This window comes from Xenopus laevis, chromosome 4L (assembly GCF_017654675.1).
Source record: "Xenopus laevis strain J_2021 chromosome 4L, Xenopus_laevis_v10.1, whole genome shotgun sequence".
NCBI lineage: Eukaryota > Metazoa > Chordata > Amphibia > Anura > Pipidae > Xenopus > Xenopus laevis.
The window spans coordinates 146,969,853-146,993,696 of record NC_054377.1 but is presented as its reverse complement, the minus strand read 5'-3'; the positions used below and the strand labels follow the sequence as shown (position 1 = coordinate 146,993,696).

The following is a 23,844-nucleotide window of genomic DNA, read 5'->3' as shown; positions in this document are numbered from 1 at the left end:
ATCCCGATGAGACAAAATCATGTTATCAGAATGCTTGTTATAGACAGGAACTGGAACACTTATCAGTATGGAAAGAGGAATGATATTTACATAGAGCAAACATTGAGATTTCAGGGTTGGGGCAGATGGGCAGATTTGGGGAGATTTACTCGCCTGGTGACTAATCGCCTTTTCTGCAGGGCGACAATCTCCCCGAACTGCCTTCAGTCTGCCTTCTGTCTGCTTGAATGAAGAATCGCCTGCGCTAATGCACTCGCTGCACTCCAATTTCCGAAGATGCCTGAAGTTTCCTCGTGAGGCAATTTCGGGCAACTTCGGAAATCAAAGCGCCAGGAGTGCATTAGCGAAGGTGAATCTTCATTCAAGCAGGCGGAAGGCAGATGGAAGGCAGTTTGGCGAGATCAGGCACGTTTCAGGGGCTGCTGCCGGCTGAGGCAGCAGCCCCAATGCAGCCCCTCCTCCTGCTCCGCTCTTCTAACTACCAGTGTCGGAGCAGGTGGAGGAGGGGCCGCATCGCTAGTGCAGTGAGCGCTATTGCACTCGCTGCGCTAGAAGAGCCGAATTTCCGTTTTAAAAAATGGAAATTCGGCTCTTAAAGTTACCAGAGGCGGCTTTTTGCCGCCCCTGGTAACTGGCCGCTCCGTGCCGCCTGAGGCAAGATTCTCACCTTGCCTCATGACCGGAGCGGCCCTGGGCGAGATTGTCGCCCCGCAGAAGAGGCGATTGGTTGCCAGGTGACTAAATCTCCTCGAATCTGCCTGTCTGCCCCAACCCTCACTGTAACAGTGACCCACAGCTAAATAAATAAATACAAATATCCTTGAGAGGCCCATTCAGTCATATGTCCTTGATCAGGATAAAAAATGTAAAACCATGTAAATATACCAGTCAATGGTTTCCAATTGTTGGCAATAATAGCAACACTGCTACTCACTCTTTACAAATCAAAGTATCTGGAGGAAGGGCGGTGCAGCTGAATTACAATTCCCTGTACTGTGCCAGTGATAATCTTGAAAGAATCTGAGCACCAGTGGCTATTAACCACGAACAGACGGTTTACTGAACACTCAAAGAAAGAACAATAGAATACAGGGATTCACTCCATTTCCACTAAACCAGTGGCTCATGAGTAACATGTTACTCACCAACCCCTTGGATGTTGCTCCCAGTGGCCTCAAAGCAGGGGCTTATTTTTCAATTCCAGGCTTGGAGGCAACTTGCATAAGAACCAAGTGTACTGCCAAATAGAGTCAGATAGGGGCTACCAAATAGCCAAGCACTGCCCATATTTGACCCACCAGGAGATTTCTGTCATTGCTAATGTTGCTCTCCAACCTTTTTTACATTTGAATGTGGCTCATGGGTGAAAAAGGTTGGGAACGCCTTAGCTAAACCTTCCAACTGCAGAAGTTGGGTGTCAGCTGGGAATATTAACTCACTTATTACAGGTGCAATCCTATCAATCACATTATTGCATTCATGTATCCTTTACTGAGGCCTTCCTTCACCTCAGGCCTTCCAGCAAGTACATCCCCAGCACAATGTGATTTACTCTTATATCCCAATTTTATTGAACCACTTGCAAAGGACAACAATAATTATGACAAATGTACAATAAGCTGTTATTCTAGTTTAGGGGTCCCAAGGGATTATCTTCCCCTAGTGACTCAGGAGGACCTGGATTTGTTAACTATGTCCTTTGGGAGGGCAGTATCCCTTATTGAGTTTGTAGGTGCAGCACCAAGGAATCCAGGAAGTAGAAAAATTTAAAAATATAAACCTTTATTCCAGCATATTAAAATGATAGTAGGAAAAAGCATGCCCCACACTGAATATTGGGCTGTTCACTCAACGCGTTTCATGGCTCTCGCCACTTCCTCAGGAGCTCCTGAGGAAGTGGCGATAGCCATGAAACGCGTTGGGTGAACAGCCCAATATTCAGTGTGGGGCATGCTTTTTCCTACTATCATTTTAATATGCTGGAATAAAGGTTTATATTTTTAAATTTTTCTACTTCCTGGATTCCTTGGTGCTGCACCTACAAACTCATTTTTACTCATTGGAAGCAACCGTTGGGATCTTCGGTTTTGTGACATGCACAGGTGAATCCTAGTACCTGGTAAGTGCTCCCACTATTTTTTGCAAGTCAGTATCCCTTATTGGTCAGGGATGGTGTGACCATTATCTGCCTGCAGTTTATACAATCTAAGGAACCACTTCTTCTTTGGACTTTGTCCAGGGATGGATATGCTGTGGAAATTGGGAGCAAAAGGACCCAATATCAAACTAAGCCCTATGGTAACCCAAGAATGAGATAAGTCAGGCTGCAAGACCCCCGTGAATAAGGATCAATACTGAATGCTAGCTCCTTACATAGGATGTTTCATTAGGGTCAGGGATAGTAAGCAAGAGCAGTTCTGTCCTACAGCATGGAGAAATAGTGAGGGTTTACAATTAGTGAGACCCATCAAAGTATGGACTCCACTGTGTTAGGGCTTAGGGTAGTCTATCTGGTATGCTTGAACCAATACCTTGGTGAGACAACCTATTGATGTACCTTGTCTGTGTACAATGAACAGCAAGTTCCTGGTTAAGAACCATTGGTGCCCATTGATTTGTCTAATACAGCATTTAATTGGAAGAGCCAAGGGTCAATCAGAAGGTGCAAAGACAATGGCCTATCCAGAGTGAGGGGTTGGACTGTAAACATGCTCTACTGTTCAGTGCAAAAGTAGTAAAGTAGTACAATATCCTCCAATGAGACATTTATAGGCTATAAATGATATGTAAACCAAGAATTGATAAGTTAAACAGTTTCCCATGCACTTGAAATAAAACGAGCATTGCCGTATAATGGTCTCCGGAGAAATATAAAATGCACACACTTTCCCATACTTCTCTATGAACTTCTTTAAGGTGACATTCGCCCGTGCAAATTTCTACATTTGCATAATGCAATCTAAATGGAAAAAAAAATCTAAGATGTTTTTAAAGATGGAGGTCAAATCAATGTAATGGTATAAAACAAAGCTGAATTGGCTTTTGTGCCTGCACGGCTCTTACACGGCAGAAACATGAAATGAGATAAAAACATTTTCAAAGCCAAAGAAATCTTGTCCTCCATCTCTTTCTATCTTACAAATGTAATAGCACAGGACAGCGTGGAATATTGTATTTATCTTAAAGCCCAAATAACAGCAGAATTAATCAGATTACTGCGGCAAAACTATGTTTCCAATTAACTCAGACGACATAACAATAGACCTTCCTAATCTGCCCCATTAATCTGCAGGAAACCTACAGTTGCACCATTTATTGTTCAGAATTAGCAGACAAGTTCCATAGACTGTGAGAATATAGAGAGTGGCAATGTCAAATTAGCAGTTTATGTACAAATATGGATTTAGATATTGCAGTCTAGCTGAGGCTTACACATTCAATAGGGTCATCTGTTGCTTGGTACAGAGATTTGGGCTGAATATTCCATTCAGAAAGGAAACCCAAGCTCTGTATAATGCTCCATTGCATCATATTAAAACCTTGAAAAAGGCTGGTGGTACAGCCAAAACTCTGGTCCTTTCAATGAAGTCCTGTCAATCTTTTTTTTGGATACTTCTTGACATATGAAATGAACCCAGGCCCAGAAGTGTCTTCAGGAAAATGTGTTGTTGCTGACTAGTAACTTAAGGTGCTGTGACAATATTAAGAATAAATTCACTGAACCAGTGGACTGAAGGTGTATTGAACAGGAAAGGTACTCTCTTGAAACATTTAATGGTTGAGGCAATATCTCCAGCAATATCAGGCAGTTTTAAGTACTCACATGCTCAACTGGGTTGGAGAAATGGGAATAGTCTCACCACCGGGATGGACACCACAGTGAAATGTCCCCTCTAGTCGACAGCTCTTCGGATAGAAATAGCATGAGTTCCTTTCCACCTGTGGCCCTATACTAAGGTGGGTGTCGTCTGGGGAATAATAATCCTACACTATCTCTCTTTAGAGGAACACAGAGCTGTTCATGCTTACTAGCCCTGACCATCTTACAACCCTGGTCTGTTACTTGCTAAGGCTTGTTCACAGGGTCCCTGCACCCCAGTATTGGTTACCTTAGAGTAAGAGTCCCCAACCATTTTTACCCATGAGCCACATTCAAACGTAAAAAGAGTCAGGGAGCAACACAAGCATGACAAGTTACAGGGGGGTACAAAATAAAGGCTGTGATTGACTATTTGGTAGCTTCTATGTGGACTGGCAGCCTACAAGAGGCTCTGTTTGGCAACACATCTGGGTTTTATACAACCAAAACTTGCCTCCAAGCCTGGAATTCAATAAGCACCTACTTTGAGTTTGGTCTTGATATCTTGTAATAAGTTGTACCTCCACATCAGGCCCTCTGGCTACAGTGGAAAAAAGTGAAGGACCATTTGCTCCTTCCAATTATATAAACTATGAACAGGAACTGATCAGAAGATCCTTGGGCTATTTTAGAAAACCTACCTCCCACGGGGCATAGGTGAGAGAACCAGCACTGCCTGAGCAGAACAGATAACCTTTTGGGCCCCCCTCATTAACCTGGACATTTAGCAAAGGGTTGATGTCAGTTCAGTCTGTTGACTTCATTTAGCGGCATCTCCTTGATTATTAATCACGGAGGTGCAGAAAAACAGTACAAAGCACCAATGAACATACAGTATTCACTTGGAACACATGGCAATTTTATCTGAATGGAACGGTCAACAAGAAAGGACAAATCATGTTAAGGAGTATGTAGCCCTTCCATACACTTTATTACTTAAATAAGATAGGATGGGGTGTCGTCAAAGAGACAAACAGACCCAGCAGCTGCTAAGGAGAACATTAAGTTGTATGGTTGTGTGTCTTAACACACAGATAGTCTTAAGACTGAAGTCCAGGGCCCTATTAAAGGATAAAATATTTGAAATTTAAGCAGGATTATTAAAACCATAAAATACATAAAAAGGCTGCCAGACTGGCAAAAATACAGGTTGACTCCAAAGTTCTCTGAAGAAAGGCAATTGTATCAAATCCAGTTGCTGGAGATTAATAACAATGGCTGCAAAACTGAAAGGCAGGCCCAGAACAAATGAGGTGGGGAGGATAATTAATGAGCAGCCGGAGAAAGATGATACATTAGGAACAAATCTCTTATTCCATTTCCACCTGGGAGAAACAAGAATAACTGTATACTGTACGTGCAAGAGAAGGAAGGCACCTGTATTCCCACAAGCAACCAACTTCAATACATACACAACAAAAGAAAAAGCCAAATTGCCCTAGAATTCAGTTCTAGCCCATATCTGGAAGCTCCGATACATATTACAATAGGATGACAAACTGAGCCCCTAATTGGAGAAAGCTGTTTGCCAAGGGTATTGGGTATTGTACTTGTTGTTATCATTAAACACATTTTGCATTTTACTCTTTCCCACCGGACTGGTAGAGCCTGGGATAATGAGTTGTGTTTAATAAGCTCATCCCACCCCACTCCCCATTGTATTGCTTGTACTGTCAAATAGAGGAGATCATTATTCAGGCAGGGGAGAAATGAATGGGGGTGTGGAGTGGGGAGTTGAACGAATTCATTCTGGAGTTGAGATACAAAGATACACAAGCCATGGCTAATATGGGGGAGCAGGGGGGGCAATGAATAGGAGTTTGTATATTCTTTCCTGTGTGGGTTTTCCCTGGGTACTCCAATTTCTTAACTTGCTCCCAAAACTCACAGGCATGTTAGTGTATGTGTGAATGTGTTAGGGACCTTAGATTGTAAACTCAACTGGGGCAGTGACTGATGTATAATCTCTGTTTAGTATTGCTAAAAAGTCACTACTTTATAAATAAAGAATAATTTTAAAAAACAAAATAAATCCCTGAACAGTCCAAAAACATGATAAGAAAGGGTCATTCTGGAGCCAAATTGCTTCTTCATCAAGTTAAAGGGTAAAGAACAACATTGTAATTACAGGTTTTTAAAGGTTGACAAAATTCTGGCTAAGTAGTCCTCAGACCCCCGCCCAAGAACCAGCTTCCATAAGAATTATCAGCCGTATCTACAACAGGTCTACTTAATGTATTGGGCGACATTCAATTCAGTAAGAAAAAGGTTTATCATCTGAAAAGTCATGGACAAAATTACATTTGAGATGCAATTCTATTCAGAAAAACGTATCTCATGGTTTATCAAGTGAAAATTCTATTGATGTCTCTGAAAAACTGAATATGGAGAAAAGTTTTTTTCTACTCAAATTGAATCTCATTCATGACTTTTCACTTGATAAAACATGAGATAACTTTTTTTCACTGAATTGAATTGGGCCATTGATGGGAAAAAAATTTAACTGAATTTGGAGAAAAGTATTTTCTCCTTGAATTGAAACTTGTCCATGAGTTTTCACCAGGAGATAACTTTTTCTCACTGAACTGAATCTGGCCCATTATTGGATAGGTTGGGGTGGTCAGCTCAACATATAACAACATACATGTTCTTCCATGCCACAGACTCCTTTCACATGGCCTACAATAAACTGCTGTCAGTAGGTGAGTATATCTTGGGAACATCCAAGGCAAATGGAGATACTCGCCTATTGTCACAAGTGTGAGAGTCCCAGCTTAGAAGACTTAGAAGCTCTGGTCAACAGTTGTTATACTGATGCCTTCTCCAGAGCAAGCTGAGCGTGTAAAGCTCAGAAATTGATGGATGTACTAGGCACATTTTTTGCTATAATGGATTAAACAGGCTCAAATACCAGAAGGAAAGGCAATTAATCATAAATGAGTTCTCACCTGGCATGCGTTGTACAGAAGCTGATGTTCAAATTTTTTAATACCCAGGATCTGTTGAAACATTTCGTAGAGCTGCTCTTTGCTGAGGATGAGTTCAGACGCTGCGCTGGCCGTCATCCTTGCCTGCTGTTTGCGAGGATCTTCCTCCCCGCGGTAAATAGCATCAAATTTAGCTATCCAGGAACTCAAAACAGTCTCTTTGCTGAGGCCGTCGATCTCGGGGAGGCTGCGCACCCTCTTTTCTATATGCTTTTTAAACACTTCCCGAGAGTCGTTGGCAGAGCAGCCTCCACTTTGCACCATTCTGGCGACACGATCACTCTTGAGAAAGACCTAGGATTTTAGAGCCAAGTCTAAGAGATTAAACTATTCCGTTTGAACACATGACATAGGCAATGGCAAAGTCTACATAGATACCTAAAGCTTGTGTGAAACTAATTAGAAGGCAAATAATCTGATATACGAAGTGTTTTCAGCATGGATTATATTAAACTGAAGCCATCATAAAAAGAAGTCTACTGTCATCATATTCTGGCTGAGGACAATAAAACTACCATGGATCAACTCATCCAGACAGCAAGCCTTGACTTTGTTGACTGCCTTTAGAATTGATTTTAGGAGTTTTAGGATAATCCACAATACAAACCATTAGCACATCAGAGACCTGACACTTTAGCATTATCTTCCCTCAGGTATTTAGAGGCAGTGTATTGTGCACTAGTAACATAATCTTGGGGTAGTTTCAAGGTATAAGTATAATTTAAAAAAAAAAGAAAGGGGTTGTGTTCACTGGGCTGAAAAAGCCAGCTGAAGAGTCTTCATCTGTGGGAAAGGGGAGGAGCTGTGAGTGAACTCTCTGTCCAGGAAGTAAGAACCAGGAAGTGAGGAATGACCTTGTGCAGTTTTAGAGAACAAGGGACCAGATTCAATTCAGTGAGAAAAAGTTATCTCAGGGCTTATCATGTGAAAACGCATGGATGAGATTCAATTTGAGGAGAAAAAACTTTTCTGCAAATTCAGTTTCAGTTTCTTTCCCAAAGACTTCAATAGAGTTTCCACGCGATAAACCGTGAGATAAGTTTTTCTGAATTGAATTGCATCTCAAATTAAATCTCATCCATCAGTTTTCATGTGATAAACCTTTTTTTCTCTCTGAATTGAATCTGGCCCAAAGGTATAAAACTCTTATAGACTGTGAGTAAAATAATTATACATTTCTGGATTAAATTGCCCTAACAGTGGTGAAAGAATTGTCAAACATGACTGAGGATGCAGGAGGTCAAAGAACAAGTCTGATGTCAAAAAGATGAACTTTGCCTTTACGTTTATTTTTCTATAAAGAGCCAGATTCAATTCAGTGAGAAAAAGTTATCTTATGATTCCTCACGTGAAAGATCATGAACCAGAGTCAATATGAGGAGAAAAAACTTTCCCCAAATCCAGTTCCAGTTTTTTCCCATAGACTTCAATGACGTTTTCACAAGATAAAGGGCCAGATTCAATTCAGTGAGAAAATGGTTTTTCATGTGAAAACTCATGGACTAGATTCAAATCAGAAAAACTTATCTCACTTTTTATTACGTGAAAACTCTATTGAAGTCTAGGGAAAACCTGGAACTTAATTTGGAGAAAAGTTTTTCTCCTCAAATTGAATCTCGAAACGAAACCTACGCTCTGCTTCTGATCTTCGCCTCACTTCTCCTCTGATCACTTCTGGCCATTCTCATCTACAAGACTTCTCTCGGGCTTCTGCTTTTCTCTGGAACTCTCTGCCTCGAGCTGTCAGACTTTCTCCTTCTTTCCAAACTTTCAAGCGCTCCTTAAAGACCCACCTGTTTAAAGAGGCTTATTCGATGTACCTTAATTAATCATTGCTTTATCAAAAATGACAAAATGTTTATATAATCCTAATGACTCAATTGTACCCTAACCTTTAGTTTGTAAACTCTAATCTCTAGGTCCTTCTAACCCTATTGTATTCTGTAATCCTTGTTTGTTATCCACCATTTATTCCCTGTTTGCTATAACTGCAGTAAAGCACTGCGTATCTTGACAGCGCTATATAAATAAATGATGATGATGATGATGATGATGATCTCGTCCATGAGTTTTCAAGTGATAAACCGTGAGATTCTCACTGAATTGAATCTGGTCCCTTGTTCGATAAAACTGCACAAGGTCATTCCTCACTTCCTGGTTCTTACTTCCTGGACAGAGAGTTCACTCATAGCTCCTCCCCTTTCCCACACATGAGGACTCTTCAACTGGCTTTTTCAGCCCAGTGAAAATACTTTTTCTGAATTGAATTGCATCTTGTCCATGAATTTTCACGTGATAAACCTTTCCCTCACTGAATTGAATCTGGCCCGAAGTTTATGGTAAAAAAAGGGAACTGAATTTGGAGAAAAGTTTTTTCCCCTCTAATGGAATCTAATGAGTTTTCATGTGATAATCCATGAGAAAAAGTTTTCTCATTGAATGGAATCTGGCCCAATGTCTGAATTAAAAAGTGCCTGTTTGTGGAATGCCCTGCTGTTAATAAATAAAACACAGATGGAGTCTTCTTGAAGTTACATTGGGCGTCACTTTTTCTTCCCAGCCACTTGAGTGAAGTCCCATAACGCTGATATGATAAATAATTGGATTTGACAAGGTCTGAGCTAACAAAACAGTTTTCAAAAATATTTTGGTCAAAGTGGAAAACAAAGTTCTTTATAAATAAATAAAGATCAGGAAAACAAAGAGGAAGTGGAGGTTGAAGATTCATAAAATAGGCAACATTGAAAAATATTCAAACAAACGAATTTTACTAAAGATTTTGCATATTTTATTGACATTTGGCTTCCGCCCTTACCTCATAGTAGCTCTGAACAGCATTCATAAACGCTTCATCGGCCACAATTTGGGTTTCGCCATTGAAGAAGGCCTGAAAACGATCCTTGACAGTCTGAAGTTGCTGTTTGCTTATCTAAAGATAAAAAGAAAAACATTCTGTTAGGATTCCAATGAACTTTGTGACATCAGGAGCCATTAAATTGTTTCTTGCTCCATTGATTTCTATAAAAGAGCCAAATGATTGTTCAACAGGAATCCGATCCGCTGATTTGCATTGATCCATATTTCCCTGTATTCTCACTTAAATCCCCTGCACGTTGGCCTTGCAAGCAGAAAACTGCGCTCAGAGGATGACTTTGTGTGCACACAGCGAATGCTTTATCAATAAAAGATAAAAAATAAAGGTTATACGGCCTGGCCTTTAATTATGTTTCAGTGATTTCTTACCCACCGCACTGCACTGTGACAGATAATCTAATTCCTTATGTATACAGCATATCTGATGAACTCTTCCAAACTGACACATGTTATTACTGTCTTAATTTTAATTAAATCAGTATAGCAAGTAAGTCTGCAGTTGTATAAGTGGAGTTTTAGTACTTGCAACTGGTCTTTACTGTTTGGGCTTTTGTTTTTGCCAAGGAAAATGATGTTATATGTATAGGGAATAACATATAATGTAATAATGTAAAATATAAGCATATTATGAGTCACCAAGGAGTTCCATGACCCTATTAAGGCACAAGGCTGAAGGAACTCTATTTTGCAATGGGGAGTACATTATTTATTATGATACACAAGTTTCCACGTGACCAAAATGACATCACTAAGCACTGATTATAACTGATGACATCACCAAGGATCTCATTTACATGGTTCCTTTGCATTATATATATATATATATATATATATACAGCTGACAAAGAGATAGCTGAGCCAATAACAAATGGCTCGTGAGCAACATGTTTCACCAACTCGGATGTTGCTCCCAGTGCAGGAATAGGACCTGTTATCCAGAATGCTCGGGACCTGGGGGTTTGCAGGTAAGTGGTAGTTCTGTAAAAAGGGTCTCTATAAATTAAGTCCACTAAAACATCATTTAAATATGAAAAAACTCAATAGGATTGTTTTAACTTCAATAAGGATTAATTATATCTTAGCTGGGACCAAGTACAAGCTACTGTTTTATTATTACACAAAAAAATTCCATCTGCTGACAACTGTTCACCTACATTTCTGTATTTTAAAAATTGACATTTAAACGTTCCATTTATTGCAACAAACATCATTTTTTATGAATTTCCTGTGCAGATTTCTTTTAATAGTTGTGTGAAGCTGCCAGGATAGAATAGTCTCAAGCACGTTTCGAAATGACGTGTACGCATTTAATAGAAAAACACTGACTTTTATCATATTCACTTCATGGTTTAATTCAGGGCTAGTGATGAGTGAATTTATTCGGCAGCCATGGATTCGCTGTGAAATTCCGAATTTTGCCATGTGTGAATTTTTTTCGCTTACAGACTCTACAGGCCTGCGCGCCTCTTAAAGGTACAGACGCGCTGGCGTGATTGCGCCAGCGCGCATTGGCGCAAGTTTTGGCACGAACTTTGACTGTATTTAAGGCCCATTATGACTCCCAGCCAGTGCCCGTGATAGAAATTGGTTTCTAGTGGTTCCTGAGCCTTGTGCATCTGATCCTCTACCTGTTTGTTCTGATTATCCGGTTTTGACTCCTGCCTGTTCCCTGACTACTCTGCATTCTGTATCCTGACCCTTGCCTGCCTACGACAACTCTTCCAGTTTAACCCCTTGATTGACAACCGGTTTGACCCTTGCCTGCCTGGCGATTCTGATATCCGCCTGCCTTGACCCAGCCTATCTGACCATCCTTCTGCCTAATCCTTTGTACCGTGACCTGCGGCCCAAAAGACTTTGCTAACAGCCGTGCCCCTTTGCCAGCCAGAACATCTCGCCTTGTACCCCTCGTTAAGTCCAGGTGGCACCCAAGTAAGCTGAGGGCTCCTCCCGAAGCCCAACGGTGGTCACACTACTGGTGAAGCCGAGCCCAGACCAGGGTGCTTGGCACTTGTTCTGGTATTGGGTGCCGGTTGTGACAGAACTATAGTAAAAAGACACAAAGATACAAAAATGCAGTGTCACTCCATTAGGGAGAAGAAGAGAAAAGGCTTTTTTTTTAATATAAAAATGATGCCTCTCTGCTGTTTATTTCAGATTGGGAGGCAGCATTTGAATGAGCACTGAAACCATTCTGCTCAATAAAGATAATTATAACATAATACAAGGCTAGAGACATGTTAATACAGGGATTCAATTATATTTTAGAATTCAGACTCCAGGAATATGTACATAGTGCAGCCATTAATAACGAGATGCAGAAATGACTTTCCTCTGCTCGCCGGAATACAAAATAATAGGGCTCCCAGAACCTGATGTCGAATTAAAGGACCCCTATTTTTCATTTTCCTTTTCTATTTGTCTAATGGAAATCCTGAAGGACACATACTTTTTGATGCCCTATTGTAAACTGTATTAAACTAAAACCTCCAACATTAATATCTAGTGATGGGCAAATTTGTCCCGTTTCGCCGCAAAATTTGTGTAACCTGTGAAAAATTTGCTAAACACGAATTTTGACGCTGGCTGTCAACTCGCGGGCGTCAAAATTGAGGCCAGCGACAATTCCGATTGCATCTTGGAGTCAGGAAGGAATTTTTCCCCCTCTGATGCAAATTTGAGAGGCTTCAGATTTTTTGTTGCCTTCCTCTGGATCATCTGACAGTTAGCCAGGATAAAATAGAGTTAAAAGGTTGAACTTGATGGACTGTGTCGTTTTTATGTTACTATGTTACTATGTAACCCCCCAGTCACTTCCCCTGCAGTCTCATGTGACCTTTTAGAGGGTTTTTATACTTCATATAAACTCACCATTTTAAAAAAAATAGATTTTTTGCTTATTTTTAAAAAAAATCCAAATATAAAAAACTCAATCGAATACAAATGTGGAAAAAAAACAAGCATACCTCGAATTTATGAGTTTACAAATGCAAATAAACTAGAAAATCTCAAATTCAAAAAATGAATTTTGCCTAGTACAACTTCCATTGACTTCTACATGCAGTGGTGAAACTATAGAGGAAGCAGACTGGGGTCCTGGAAAAAGGGGGGCCCGTTCTGCTGGGTCTGCTTCCTCTATAGTTAACAAGAAACCCCTCCCTTCCCCAATTGCTCTCTTATCTGCAGCGGAGAAGCAGAGCGGGGTCCAGGGAGGGAGTGGGTGAGGTCTGGGTGGAGAGTGGGTGAAGTCAGGACATGAAGTGGGTGGAGGTGGGAAGTGGGCGGGAGGATGGGGATCGGAGTGCGATAGGCCCCTCTGAAGATTTTTTCTTGCAGGGGGGGCCAGGTGCATTTTAGTTATGTCACTGTCGACATGAAATCGCAAGCTTTTAGATGCTGATGTGATACATTTCAATTTTTTACGTTTTATTGTGCTTATTAAATATCAAACATTCGATTTTTTGAGAATATAATTCAAACTTATTCCAAAAAGTTATTGTGCAAAAAAATTTGAATCGTTAAAAAAATCTGAATCGCTAAAAAAAAATTTGAATTGTTAAATAAATTTAAATTTCAACAGTGAGTACGCCCATCTGCATTGAATGGCAGCTCCACAATTTGGGAGTAGAATGAAAATAAAATCCATTGGTCCCATTGGAAGACCAATTGACAAAGGGATTACAAAAAAACTTGAAAATGAAATTGACATAGAGAGCAACCATGATAAGTTATTTTCAAATGTAGTTTAATGCAAGAACAATGCCCCTGCAAGACACAACACTGGAGTTTGGGACACCACTTCCACCACCCACAACCCCCCAACCCTATGCAGCAGATAGAGGGGTCCTGCATAACATTCCTTCCAATAGCCCCAAGTAACGCAAGACAGTCCCAAACTGAAGTACACAGAAAGTGGGTGGGCACAGAAAGTGGGTGGGGTTTGAAATGGGTCAGGAATGCACGTTTTTATAAATATGGATCTGGCTAGTCATTAAAATGGACTGATTTGTTGGATCACGGTGGTTGAGTTCTGATTTAACCTGCTCATTTTTTCAGCTGCTGGTTAGCATTCAGTAGACAATAATAGAATAAAAAAGTGTAAATTATGCATGCCCATTAAATGCTGAATAAATACACTAAGTGCCTATAGAGTAATCCTCTCCCCTTGCCCATCTGCAATCTTTGCCTGTTTGTATTGCTGAAAGGCTCTAATGTGTTCACGGGACGCAAAGCGCTGTAAATTGCTAATGGACAGTGAAAATATAATTCATTCCCCCATGTTGCATTGCGCCCGTAATTACATTTCCATTCTGTTTCATTGGTTATGTAACAATCCATTTGTTTCTGCTGCTTTAAATAATTTAAACGGCATTATGTTAAGCTTTTATTTATAACTTCCAAACAGCCGCACTGATGAAAATCTGCATAATTATACAGAAAAACCAAACATATAACACTTGTTTGTAAGGCTGATTGAAGGAGATAAAGTTTAATTCAACAACTTCTTAGGATACAGCAAGGAAATGTCTCTTTTTATGGTTTGGGGGACCAGCTATAGACAAATGGGGAGAAACGGGAAGATAATGTCATGTGAGTGAACTTAAAATAATATTTCTGGATTTTCAATGCTTTCTGATTTTACTCAGTATTCTTGCCTCAAACGGGGTCAGAATTAGCAGTGGGATAATAGTCTCTGGGAAGAGAGTGTGACTGTGGGATAGCAGGTATAGTAGGGAGAGATGGTGCCTATAGTAACAGTGGATAATAGTCTCTGGGAAGGGAGTGTGACTGTGGGATAGCAGGTATAGTAGGGAGAGATGGTGCCTATAGTAACAGTGGATAATAGTCTCTGGGAAGGGAGTGTGACTGTGGGATAGCAGGTATAGTAGGGAGAGATGGTGCCTATAGTAACAGTGGATAATAGTCTCTGGGAAGGGAGTGTGACTGTGGGATAGCAGGTATAGTAGGGAGAGATGGTGTCTATAGTAACAGTGGATAATAGTCTCTGGGAAGGGAGTGTGACTGTGGGATAGCAGGTATAGTAGGGAGAGATGGTGCCTATAGTAACAGTGGGATAATAGTCTCTGGGAAGGGAGTGTGACTGTGGGATAGCAGGTATAGTAGGGAGAGATGGTACCTATAGTAACAATGGGATAATAGTCTCTGGGAAGGGAGTGTGACTGTGGGATAGCAGGTATAGTAGTGAGAGATGGTGTCTATAGTAACAGTGGATAATAGTCTCTGGGAATGGAGTGTGACTGTTGGATAATAGGTTTAGTAGGGAATGATGGTGCCTATAGTAACAGTGGGATAATAGTCTCTGGGAAGGGACTGTGACTGTGGGATAGCAGGTATAGTAGGGAGAGATGGTGTCTATAGTAACAGTGAGATAATAGTCTCTGGGAAGGGAGTGTGACTGTGAGATAGCAGGTATAGTAGGGAGAGATGGTGCCTATAGTAACAGTGGATAATAGTCTCTGGGAAGGGACTGTGACTGTGGGATAGCAGGTATAGTAGGGAGAGATGGTGCCTATAGTAACAGTGGATAATAGTCTCTGGGAAGGGAGTGTGACTGTGGGATAGCAGGTATAGTAGGGAGAGATGGTGCCTATAGTAACAGTGGGATAATAGTCTCTGGGAAGGGAGTGTGACTGTGGGATAGCAGGTATAGTAGGGAGAGATGGTGCCTATAGTAACAGTGGATAATAGTCTCTGGGAAGGGAGTGTGACTGTGGGATAGCAGGTATAGTAGGGAGAGATGATGCCTATAGTAACAGTGGGATAATAATCTTTGGGAAGGGACTGTGACTGTGGGATAGCAGGTGTAGTAGGGAGAGATGGTGCCTATAGTAACAGTGGGATAATAGTCTCTGGGAAGGGACTGTGACTGTGGGATAGCAGGTGTAGTAGGGAGAGATGGTGCCTATAGTAACAGTGGGATAATAGTCTCTGGGAAGGGAGTGTGACTGTGGGATAGCAGGTATAGTAGGGAGAGATGGTGCCTATAGTAACAGTGGGATAATAGTCTCTGGGAAGGGAGTGTGACTGTGGGATAGCAGGTATAGTAGGGAGAGATGGTGCCTATAGTAACAGTGGGATAATAGTCTCTGGGAAGGGAGTGTGACTGTGGGATAGCAGGTATAGTAGGGAGAGATGGTGCCTATAGTAACAGTGGATAATAGTCTCTGGGAAGGGAGTGTGACTGTGGGATAGCAGGTATAGTAGGGAGAGATGGTGTCTATAGTAACAGTGGATAATAGTCTCTGGGAAGGGAGTGTGACTGTGGGATAGCAGGTATAGTAGGGAGAGATGGTGCCTATAGTAACAGTGGATAATAGTCTCTGGGAAGGGAGTGTGACTGTGGGATAGCAGGTATAGTAGGGAGAGATGGTGCCTATAGTAACAGTGGATAATAGTCTCTGGGAAGGGAGTGAGACTGTGGGATAGCAGGTATAGTAGGGAGAGAGATGGTGCCTATAGTAACAGTGGATAATAGTCTCTGGGAAGGGAGTGTGACTGTGGGATAGCAGGTATAGTAGGGAGAGATGGTGCCTATAGTAACAGTGGGATAATAGTCTCTGGGAACAGAATGTGGGAGAGCAGTTATAGTAACCAGTCCAACATGAAGCCTTTCAGTAGTTGTTGAATAACAAATAGTGTAAGAAGCAGTAGGAACAGCATACAGACAGTGTGTTAGATATTTATAATTCATGTTAATATTGGGGCCCCTCTTTGCTGGTCCCGTGCCCCATTAAGAATTCTAAACACAGCCCTGGACACCCTAAGAATAAAAACCATTTACAATGCCAGCTGGTGCTATACCACATCTACCAACATACTCCAGCCGCTATTCATCTTTATGAATTATATGAAGCACAGGACCTCTCGGAATTCACAGTGCACCGAAAACACATTTATTTAGCAAAATACAAAATATTTATAGCTGAAGGGAAACATCCGCCCCCAGTACTGATATAAACTGCCAATGATTAATCTTCACTTCCTCCTCCACACGCACAGTTTTCGGCTCGGGGATCACAGAGTTGACCTCATGCTAGACGGGAGCTTTCCTGTTGCTGCTGCTTCAAATGTTTTGCCATTTTATTGACTGTTTTGAAACCAGCAGGTGATGTAATTGAGGATACTTCTGTTTATATGAAATTCTCCCCTGGGAGGGGAGTGGGGGATCTCAGCTAGAATGTAAATACAAAATACCCAGGGGGCACCTACCTAAGCAGGGAGGCTTTCATACTACATCTTAAAGCAGCCTCCACAAACAACAGACCCTTTGATAGACCTGAGTATCTCTTACAGGTTTCTACTACATCCAGAGATTTTTTTAGGAACATACATTGCTAAGTTTTCATTGCTGAGGTCTGCTTGTCTGACCAGGTCACATACCCAACGTAGCCATCCAAGAGCTGGACCAGATTATGAAAATTTGAATGTTCAGCCAATGTTTAGATCACACGGAGGACAAATAAAGACATTTCACTAAATACAGGACTTAATCCTTGGTGTAGAGTTAAACCAAATTGGAACCCTTAAAGTCATGTTACTTCATGGGATCGGTTGGACAATGGAAGACCGCCATGTTTGATGTTTTTAATCTTGCTTGAGTCAGAATATACAAATGAAGGATTTGGCTTTCGCTTGGAGATTCGGCTAAATCTTTTGTGAATGATCCAGTATTTAGCAGAATCCAAAAATTGGAGAATTTGGTGCATTCCTAGAGACAATTCCTCCTAAATTGTGCAGTGAAAGGATAATTAATTTATCCAGTATCCTGAAGAGCATAATGTTTCCCTCTTGAACACTGAGCTCTTTGGGTAACACACCCAATTTTATTGGGTACTGTTTCTCTTTTATTTCTTTGTATGAATTGTTGACCCATCACAAGGCATAGGGAGCACAACAATGTATAAAGTGCCAATTTACAAATTCCCAACCAGTGGCGTAACTAGTTGTTACTGGGCCCCATAGCAAATTCAATTTAGGGCCCCAAAATATTTATAAATTGGCCTATTTTACCAAGATATATTAAAATTGCTAATTAATTAGGGTCTCACTGGGCCCCCTACACTTCTGGGCCCCCCTGCAACCGCAGGGTCTGCTTCCTCTATAGTTACGCCCCTGTTCCCAACCACTTTTCTAGGTCTATTAAAGAAGCAAGTCTGTTTCATGATGTTATGGTCCTTATTGTAGAGCACAACATCTAAAATAGAATAATTATTGATATTTTTGACTACCATAAAGCTCTCCTGAAACTTCATACTCATGGTATTTTTAAGTGTGCCAGCTGTGTCTTTTGTCACGCTCAGCTCATGCACGTAACACAGAAATGCACATATACACTGGGTGCCACATCAGGTCAGATACCCAGGTCAGAGGCGGAATAACACTACATGAGCTCTATTTGTGTCCCTGTTAGGGGTAAAAGTGTTGACGATTCACCTACTTGGGCCATGGGACAATCAATCCAATATGGTGCAATCTGGCCACCCATACAGATCACAAGATGGTCAGCCAAAAACCGAGATTGCATACACCAACAATTATCTGACAAGTTGCTATGAACAACTGCACTTGGCCAATCAGCCCTGACATCATGCTCGGCAGTACAGTTAATCTATAAATGGACAGCAATCTGGCATTCAGCCCTGGTATTGGAAGCTTTTACATAGATATTTGTCTTCCAATTTGGAAACCCTTTGTTCCATTTTACAAATCATTCTTAAATCCTCTGTTAATATGCGATAGATGAAAACCCCCCATTCTGAGTGTACAGTAGAGTGGCTTTGGCAAGTTGACATCTGATGAATAATGGATTATCCTGCAGGTCAACGACTATTATTTGCTGCAGGGTGGAATTTAAAGTAACTCTGTCTGACACTAGTAAGAGTAATCAACTTTTACACCGTGTTCAATTGTCTTGAGTATTAGTCCTATGTGGGGCAAAGTGTCAGCTGCTCCACTAGTGTCAATTCTTGTCTGCTCATGTCTCTGTATCAATTTGCACTCTAAATGATACCTTGCACACTGCACTTGCCCTTAATTTCACTCAAAAATGAGGCCTTCTGACTACTGAGTGAGGTCAGTCTGCCCAAGCCCCACTGTTCTTCTATTGACTTAGGATACAGGTCTATTTGCCACACTTACTGCCCTGGAAGTTCTGGAGACTTCATCATGGGTTTGTGAACTCTGGACACTGTATATATATGGTGAATGGAGCCAAAATAGAGTGCAGAGACATTTCTTGGCCGTTTTTGCACTTTGCACCCTGCCCTCCAGGTAATAACTGACCCCTACAATTCTCCTGCTCAAAGGGGTGGTTCACCTTTAAGTTAACGTTTACTAGGTTGTAGAATGGCCAACTCTTCAATTGGCCTTCATTATTTACTTTTTATAGTTTATTTATTTGTTTTCTTCTTCTGACTCTTTCCAATTTTCAAATGGGGGTCAATGGCCCCAACTAAAAAACAAACAAATGCTCTGTAAAGCTACATATATATTATTATTGATACTTTTTATCACTCATCTTTCTATTCAGGCCTCTCCTATTCATATTCCAGTCTCATCATTTAAATCAATCCACCAATTTACATCATACTAAAAGTTAAAGGTGAGCAACCTCTCCAAGGACTGGTGGCCACCATATGTCTTAAAAAGCAAACAGAAAATAGCAAAAAAAATACACATCCTCATTAAAAATATTTTGTTGGGCCCAGATAAATAAGAATATTCAAAGAGAAGGAGAACTACTGAAGAACAAGGCAGGCAGAAATAAAGCCGAAGAATAGTTCAGGCCAATAAACGTTATACAGTATTTATTAGCTTGATCTATTCTCTTCAGTCCCCTGATGGCAAAGTGCTGTCTTTCCACCTTGAAAATGTTCATGTTACGGTTTTGCTACAAGGGCCTTCCTATATTTTTAGCAGGAGTTCAGTGAAACGACAATTTAAAAGGAAAGACTATCGTTCTCTGGAAAACATGTGATTTTTTTTTTATATCTGGAATTAATTTCACATTTTAACGTTCTCTGTACCCTTGAAAATTCTCCTTCAATATTTAGTCGGCACTGCTTTTTAAACAGCTCCAGCAAAAGTTTTTATTCTTCATAAATGACAAATAAGCTACATGTTCTGAAGAATCATTTGGGTTTAGCATGGAGCTAAAAAGAAATACTCAAGAAATGACTGTTCTCTTAGGAGCCATAGCCAGAGAGTCGAGAATGCAACGGTCCAACTGTGTGCTCTCAATAGTGCTAAAATATTGATGATGAGGAGGTAGGATTTACCAAATTTGCAGGACCATGGAATATGTTGTTTACTGGAAGCATATAAACAAATACAATTTTGTTCCATTTTTCCCCTTAAAGAGCCACTAAAGTTTCATTTTATACCTTAAAGCAGTGATTCCCAACCAGTGGCTCATAAGGAACATGTTGCTCAACCCCTTGGATGTTGCTCCCAGTGGCCTTTAAAGCAGGTGCTTCTTTTTGAATTCCAGGCTTGGAGGCAAGTTTTAGTTGTATAAAAAACAGCTGTACTGCTAAACAGAGTCTCCTGTAGGCTGTCAGTCCAGATAGGGGCACCAAATAACCAATCACAGCCCATATTTGGCATCTCCCGGAACATTCTTGATGCTTGCGTTGCTCCCCAATGCTTTTTACATCTGACTGTGGCTCACAGGTAAAAAACTTTGGGGACCCCGCCTTAAAGTATCAGTAACATATTACAGCAGGGAGGAGAGAAGGGAGAGAGAGGAGCAAACTGAGCATGCTCAAGCCCTACCCCTGGAGGTTTAAGCTGAAACAGGAAGTCTGATACAGAAGCCCATGAGTACACAATAGAAGGAAAGAAATGTGGTGTTTCTTTTGACAGAGGACTCAGCATTACTTTGAGGGTTTACTGGTGTATTTATATAGACCTTTCTGATAAAGCTTAATTAACCTTTCCTTCTTCTTTAAGTCTACTAAAATATAATTTAAACATTAAATAAACCCAATAGGCTGGTTTTGTTTCCAATAAAGATTAATTATATCTTAGTTGGGATCAAGTACAAGCTACTGTTTTATTATTACACAGAAAAAGGAAATAATTTTTAAAAATGTTAATTATTTGATTATAATAAAATCTATGGGAGATGGCCATCCCATATTTCAGAGCTGTCTTGATAATGGGTTTCCGGATAATGGATCCTAAAACTGATTCTCCGGTTGCCTATTGATCAAGTGGCAGGACCAAAAGGCTGCACTTTTGTAAGAATTCAATGTAAATAAAATATTTATGTACCCATAGGCTTAAAGATGGGTTGCTCAGCTTCTCTGACCCCAATTTCATCTGCATAACAGTAGAATCAAGACATGGCTCCACATTTAAAAAAAAAAAAGTTAAGTCCTAGCCAAAGTCAACCTTACAGACAGTGGCACGGGGGGGGGCAGATTCCCAGGATTTGCTGCCCATAAGTAGACATCTCCCAGTGAGCCATTACCTTTCATCTTCACATCTATAGTAGTGCTGATCACATCACTATGTTACTTTCAATCTCCGTCACTATTAACCTGTCATGTATCTACTTGATGCAGTTACAAGGCCATCCTGATGAACAGAATGGGTTGATGAAGTTACAAGACCATCCTGACCAAAACATGCCAACACAATTAGAAGACCATCCTGACACATGGAACATGCCACCACAGTTATGAGAACATTGACACATGAGACCATTAAAACCACTGCTACAGGACAGATGTCCTCTTCTGAGTGATCTTGGCTACTTTTCTCCGAGCCTTCTCTGTACAAGTGATTTTAAGCCTCAGCCTCATTATCTACCTTTAACCCTGTTGCCTGCACTGACCTCCTACTTGTCCTGACTTTAGACTGACTTTAGACTGACCTTCTACTTGTCCTGACCTTCTACTTGTCCTGACTTTAGACTGACTTTAGACTGACCTTCTACTTGTCCTGACTTTCTACTTGTCCTGACTTTGTCATTTGCCTCCTGATTCACATCTGACACTTTTTGTATTTTTGGAACTCTTGCCACTTCTCCACTGGCTGCAGGCCTGTCTCAACTCCTTGCAACTCATTTCTCCGTGGGAGGTGTAGGAGAGGTACCTCTGCAGACACTCCAATCAAGGTACCAGCCCTTCTGTTAAGGTACTGATGCAACTGTCCCATCTCAAATCCTGATCTCATAGTCATGTTCTCCACTGCTGTGGCTGCTTTGATAAGTTTCATGGAGAAACATTTAATTTACTAGGTCATTTATAGCTATTATTTATATTTAACCTATTTATATTTTTACCTTTTTACAGCTTGGTAACATGACTCTGATCATTCCATATTAATTCAGAAATCTAGCTGATGTTGTGCGATTTCCATCACCAGTTCCCTTCCTTTCCACCTCAAGCCACATCCTGTTATTTTACATGCACGCCTCGAGACCCCGCTGGCTTTTTCAGAGCTAGAGGCAAGGTGGATTCTATTACCCAGTATGTAAAATAGGTCAATTCCCCAAGTTCCCTGTGGGAGCTAAAAGTAACAAGCCGACAGGAAATGCTGGACTCCAACACTGAGCTATTTATACAAGTACTAGTTGACCTTTCTTCGCCCTTACTGCTTATTTTTTAAAAACCCACAATACATTGTAGGCAGACATGAAAAGTGCTGCATTGTTTTTTGTTAAGACACCTCATTAAAGTATTAATGTTAACTGTAATAGGATTTTGTCCATTCTTCGCTTAAACTCATTGTCCCTGAAGGCTGGCCAACACAAGGCTGCTAGGGCTTAAACAGACCAGATGCTGCAGCTTCTTCTATTTGTTCAATAATATATTAAACATTGCTTTATTAAGGCCTTTTCTACAAGGTTTAGCATTTTGACCACCATGATTCACTAGTGGAGAACTGCAACATAAGGCATTGGTAATTAACCCTTCATCAGTGATATATGCACAAAACGTGTAAGGCTATGCTCTAATTTTGTTTCTAATAAATATTGGTTACTACTGCCTGTTCATGGGATCTGTGAGTGCCTGTCTAAAATTTCCATTTGGTATGGAATTCTTACTCAAGCTGCAGTATACCTGGAACCCATAGTTTAACTCGGTCAACTCATTACTTTATTTTTCAGTTCATTATACATTTATGGAACCTATTATCCAGAATGCTCAGGACCTGGGGTTTTCCAAATAAGGGATCTTTCTGTAATTTGGATTTCCATATTTCCATATCTACTAAAAATCATTTACACATTATATAAAACCAATAGAGATTAAAGATTAATTATAAAGATTAATTATATCTTAGTTTGGATCAAGTACAAGCTACTTTTTTATTATTACAGAGAAAAAGGAAGCCATTTTTAAAAACTATTTTATTATAATGGAGTCAATGGGAGACAACCTTGCTATAAATTAGAGCTTTCTGTGTACTAGATCCAATACCTGTAGCATAATGCATTGCTTGACTTCAGCCTACATGAAGATCATGGCAGTCAATTACTATATCCAACTGTTTCCAACTGTTATCCGTTACCCTAGTTGTATTACAAGAAAATGCTTATTTTCTTTAAAGGGATACAGTCATGGGAAAAAAAAAATTTTTCAAAATGAATCAGTTAATAGTGCTGCTCCAGTAGAATTCTGCACTGAAATCCATTTCTCAAAAGAGCAAACAGATTTTTTTTATATTTAATTTTGAAATCTGACATGGGGCTAGACATATTGTCAATTTCCCAGCTGCCCCAAGTCATGTGACTTGTGCTCTGATAAACTTCAATCACCCTTTACTGCTGTACTGCAAGTTGGAGTGATATCACCCCCCTCCCTTTTCTCCCCCAGCTAGTGTTGCCACCCAGCTGGTATTTTACCGGCTTAGCCGGTAAAACACCTGCGAAGGCCGGGGCCAGTATTACAAATTTACCGGCAATGTAGCTGCCGGTAAATTTGTAATACCCTTAAAAAGAACCCTCGGCCTGCCCCCAATCCCCTGTAAAAACTTAGCTTTTGTGACTTTTGTGGCCATCTTGAAATGTCGGTGCCGTGGCCACGCTCCTTTTATGACACCGCCCCTTTTGACGTCACACCCGCCCCTTTTTGTTCCCGTCCCCCACCAGGC

At 40.6% G+C, this 23,844-nt stretch overlaps 1 protein-coding gene across 39 annotated transcripts in view; it reads right to left on the bottom strand.

The window, feature by feature from the left end:
• Nucleotides 1–23,844, bottom strand: part of cadps.L (Ca2+ dependent secretion activator L homeolog) — a 284,076-nt gene that overhangs the window by 206,767 nt on the left and 53,465 nt on the right. For all 39 annotated transcript variants that reach the window (XM_041589293.1, XM_041589298.1, XM_041589302.1 and 36 more), the window contains 2 exon segments: nucleotides 9,662–9,775; nucleotides 6,808–7,140 (listed from right to left, as the gene is read on the bottom strand). In XM_041589293.1, the coding sequence (XP_041445227.1) occupies nucleotides 6,808–7,140; nucleotides 9,662–9,775 (447 nt within the window).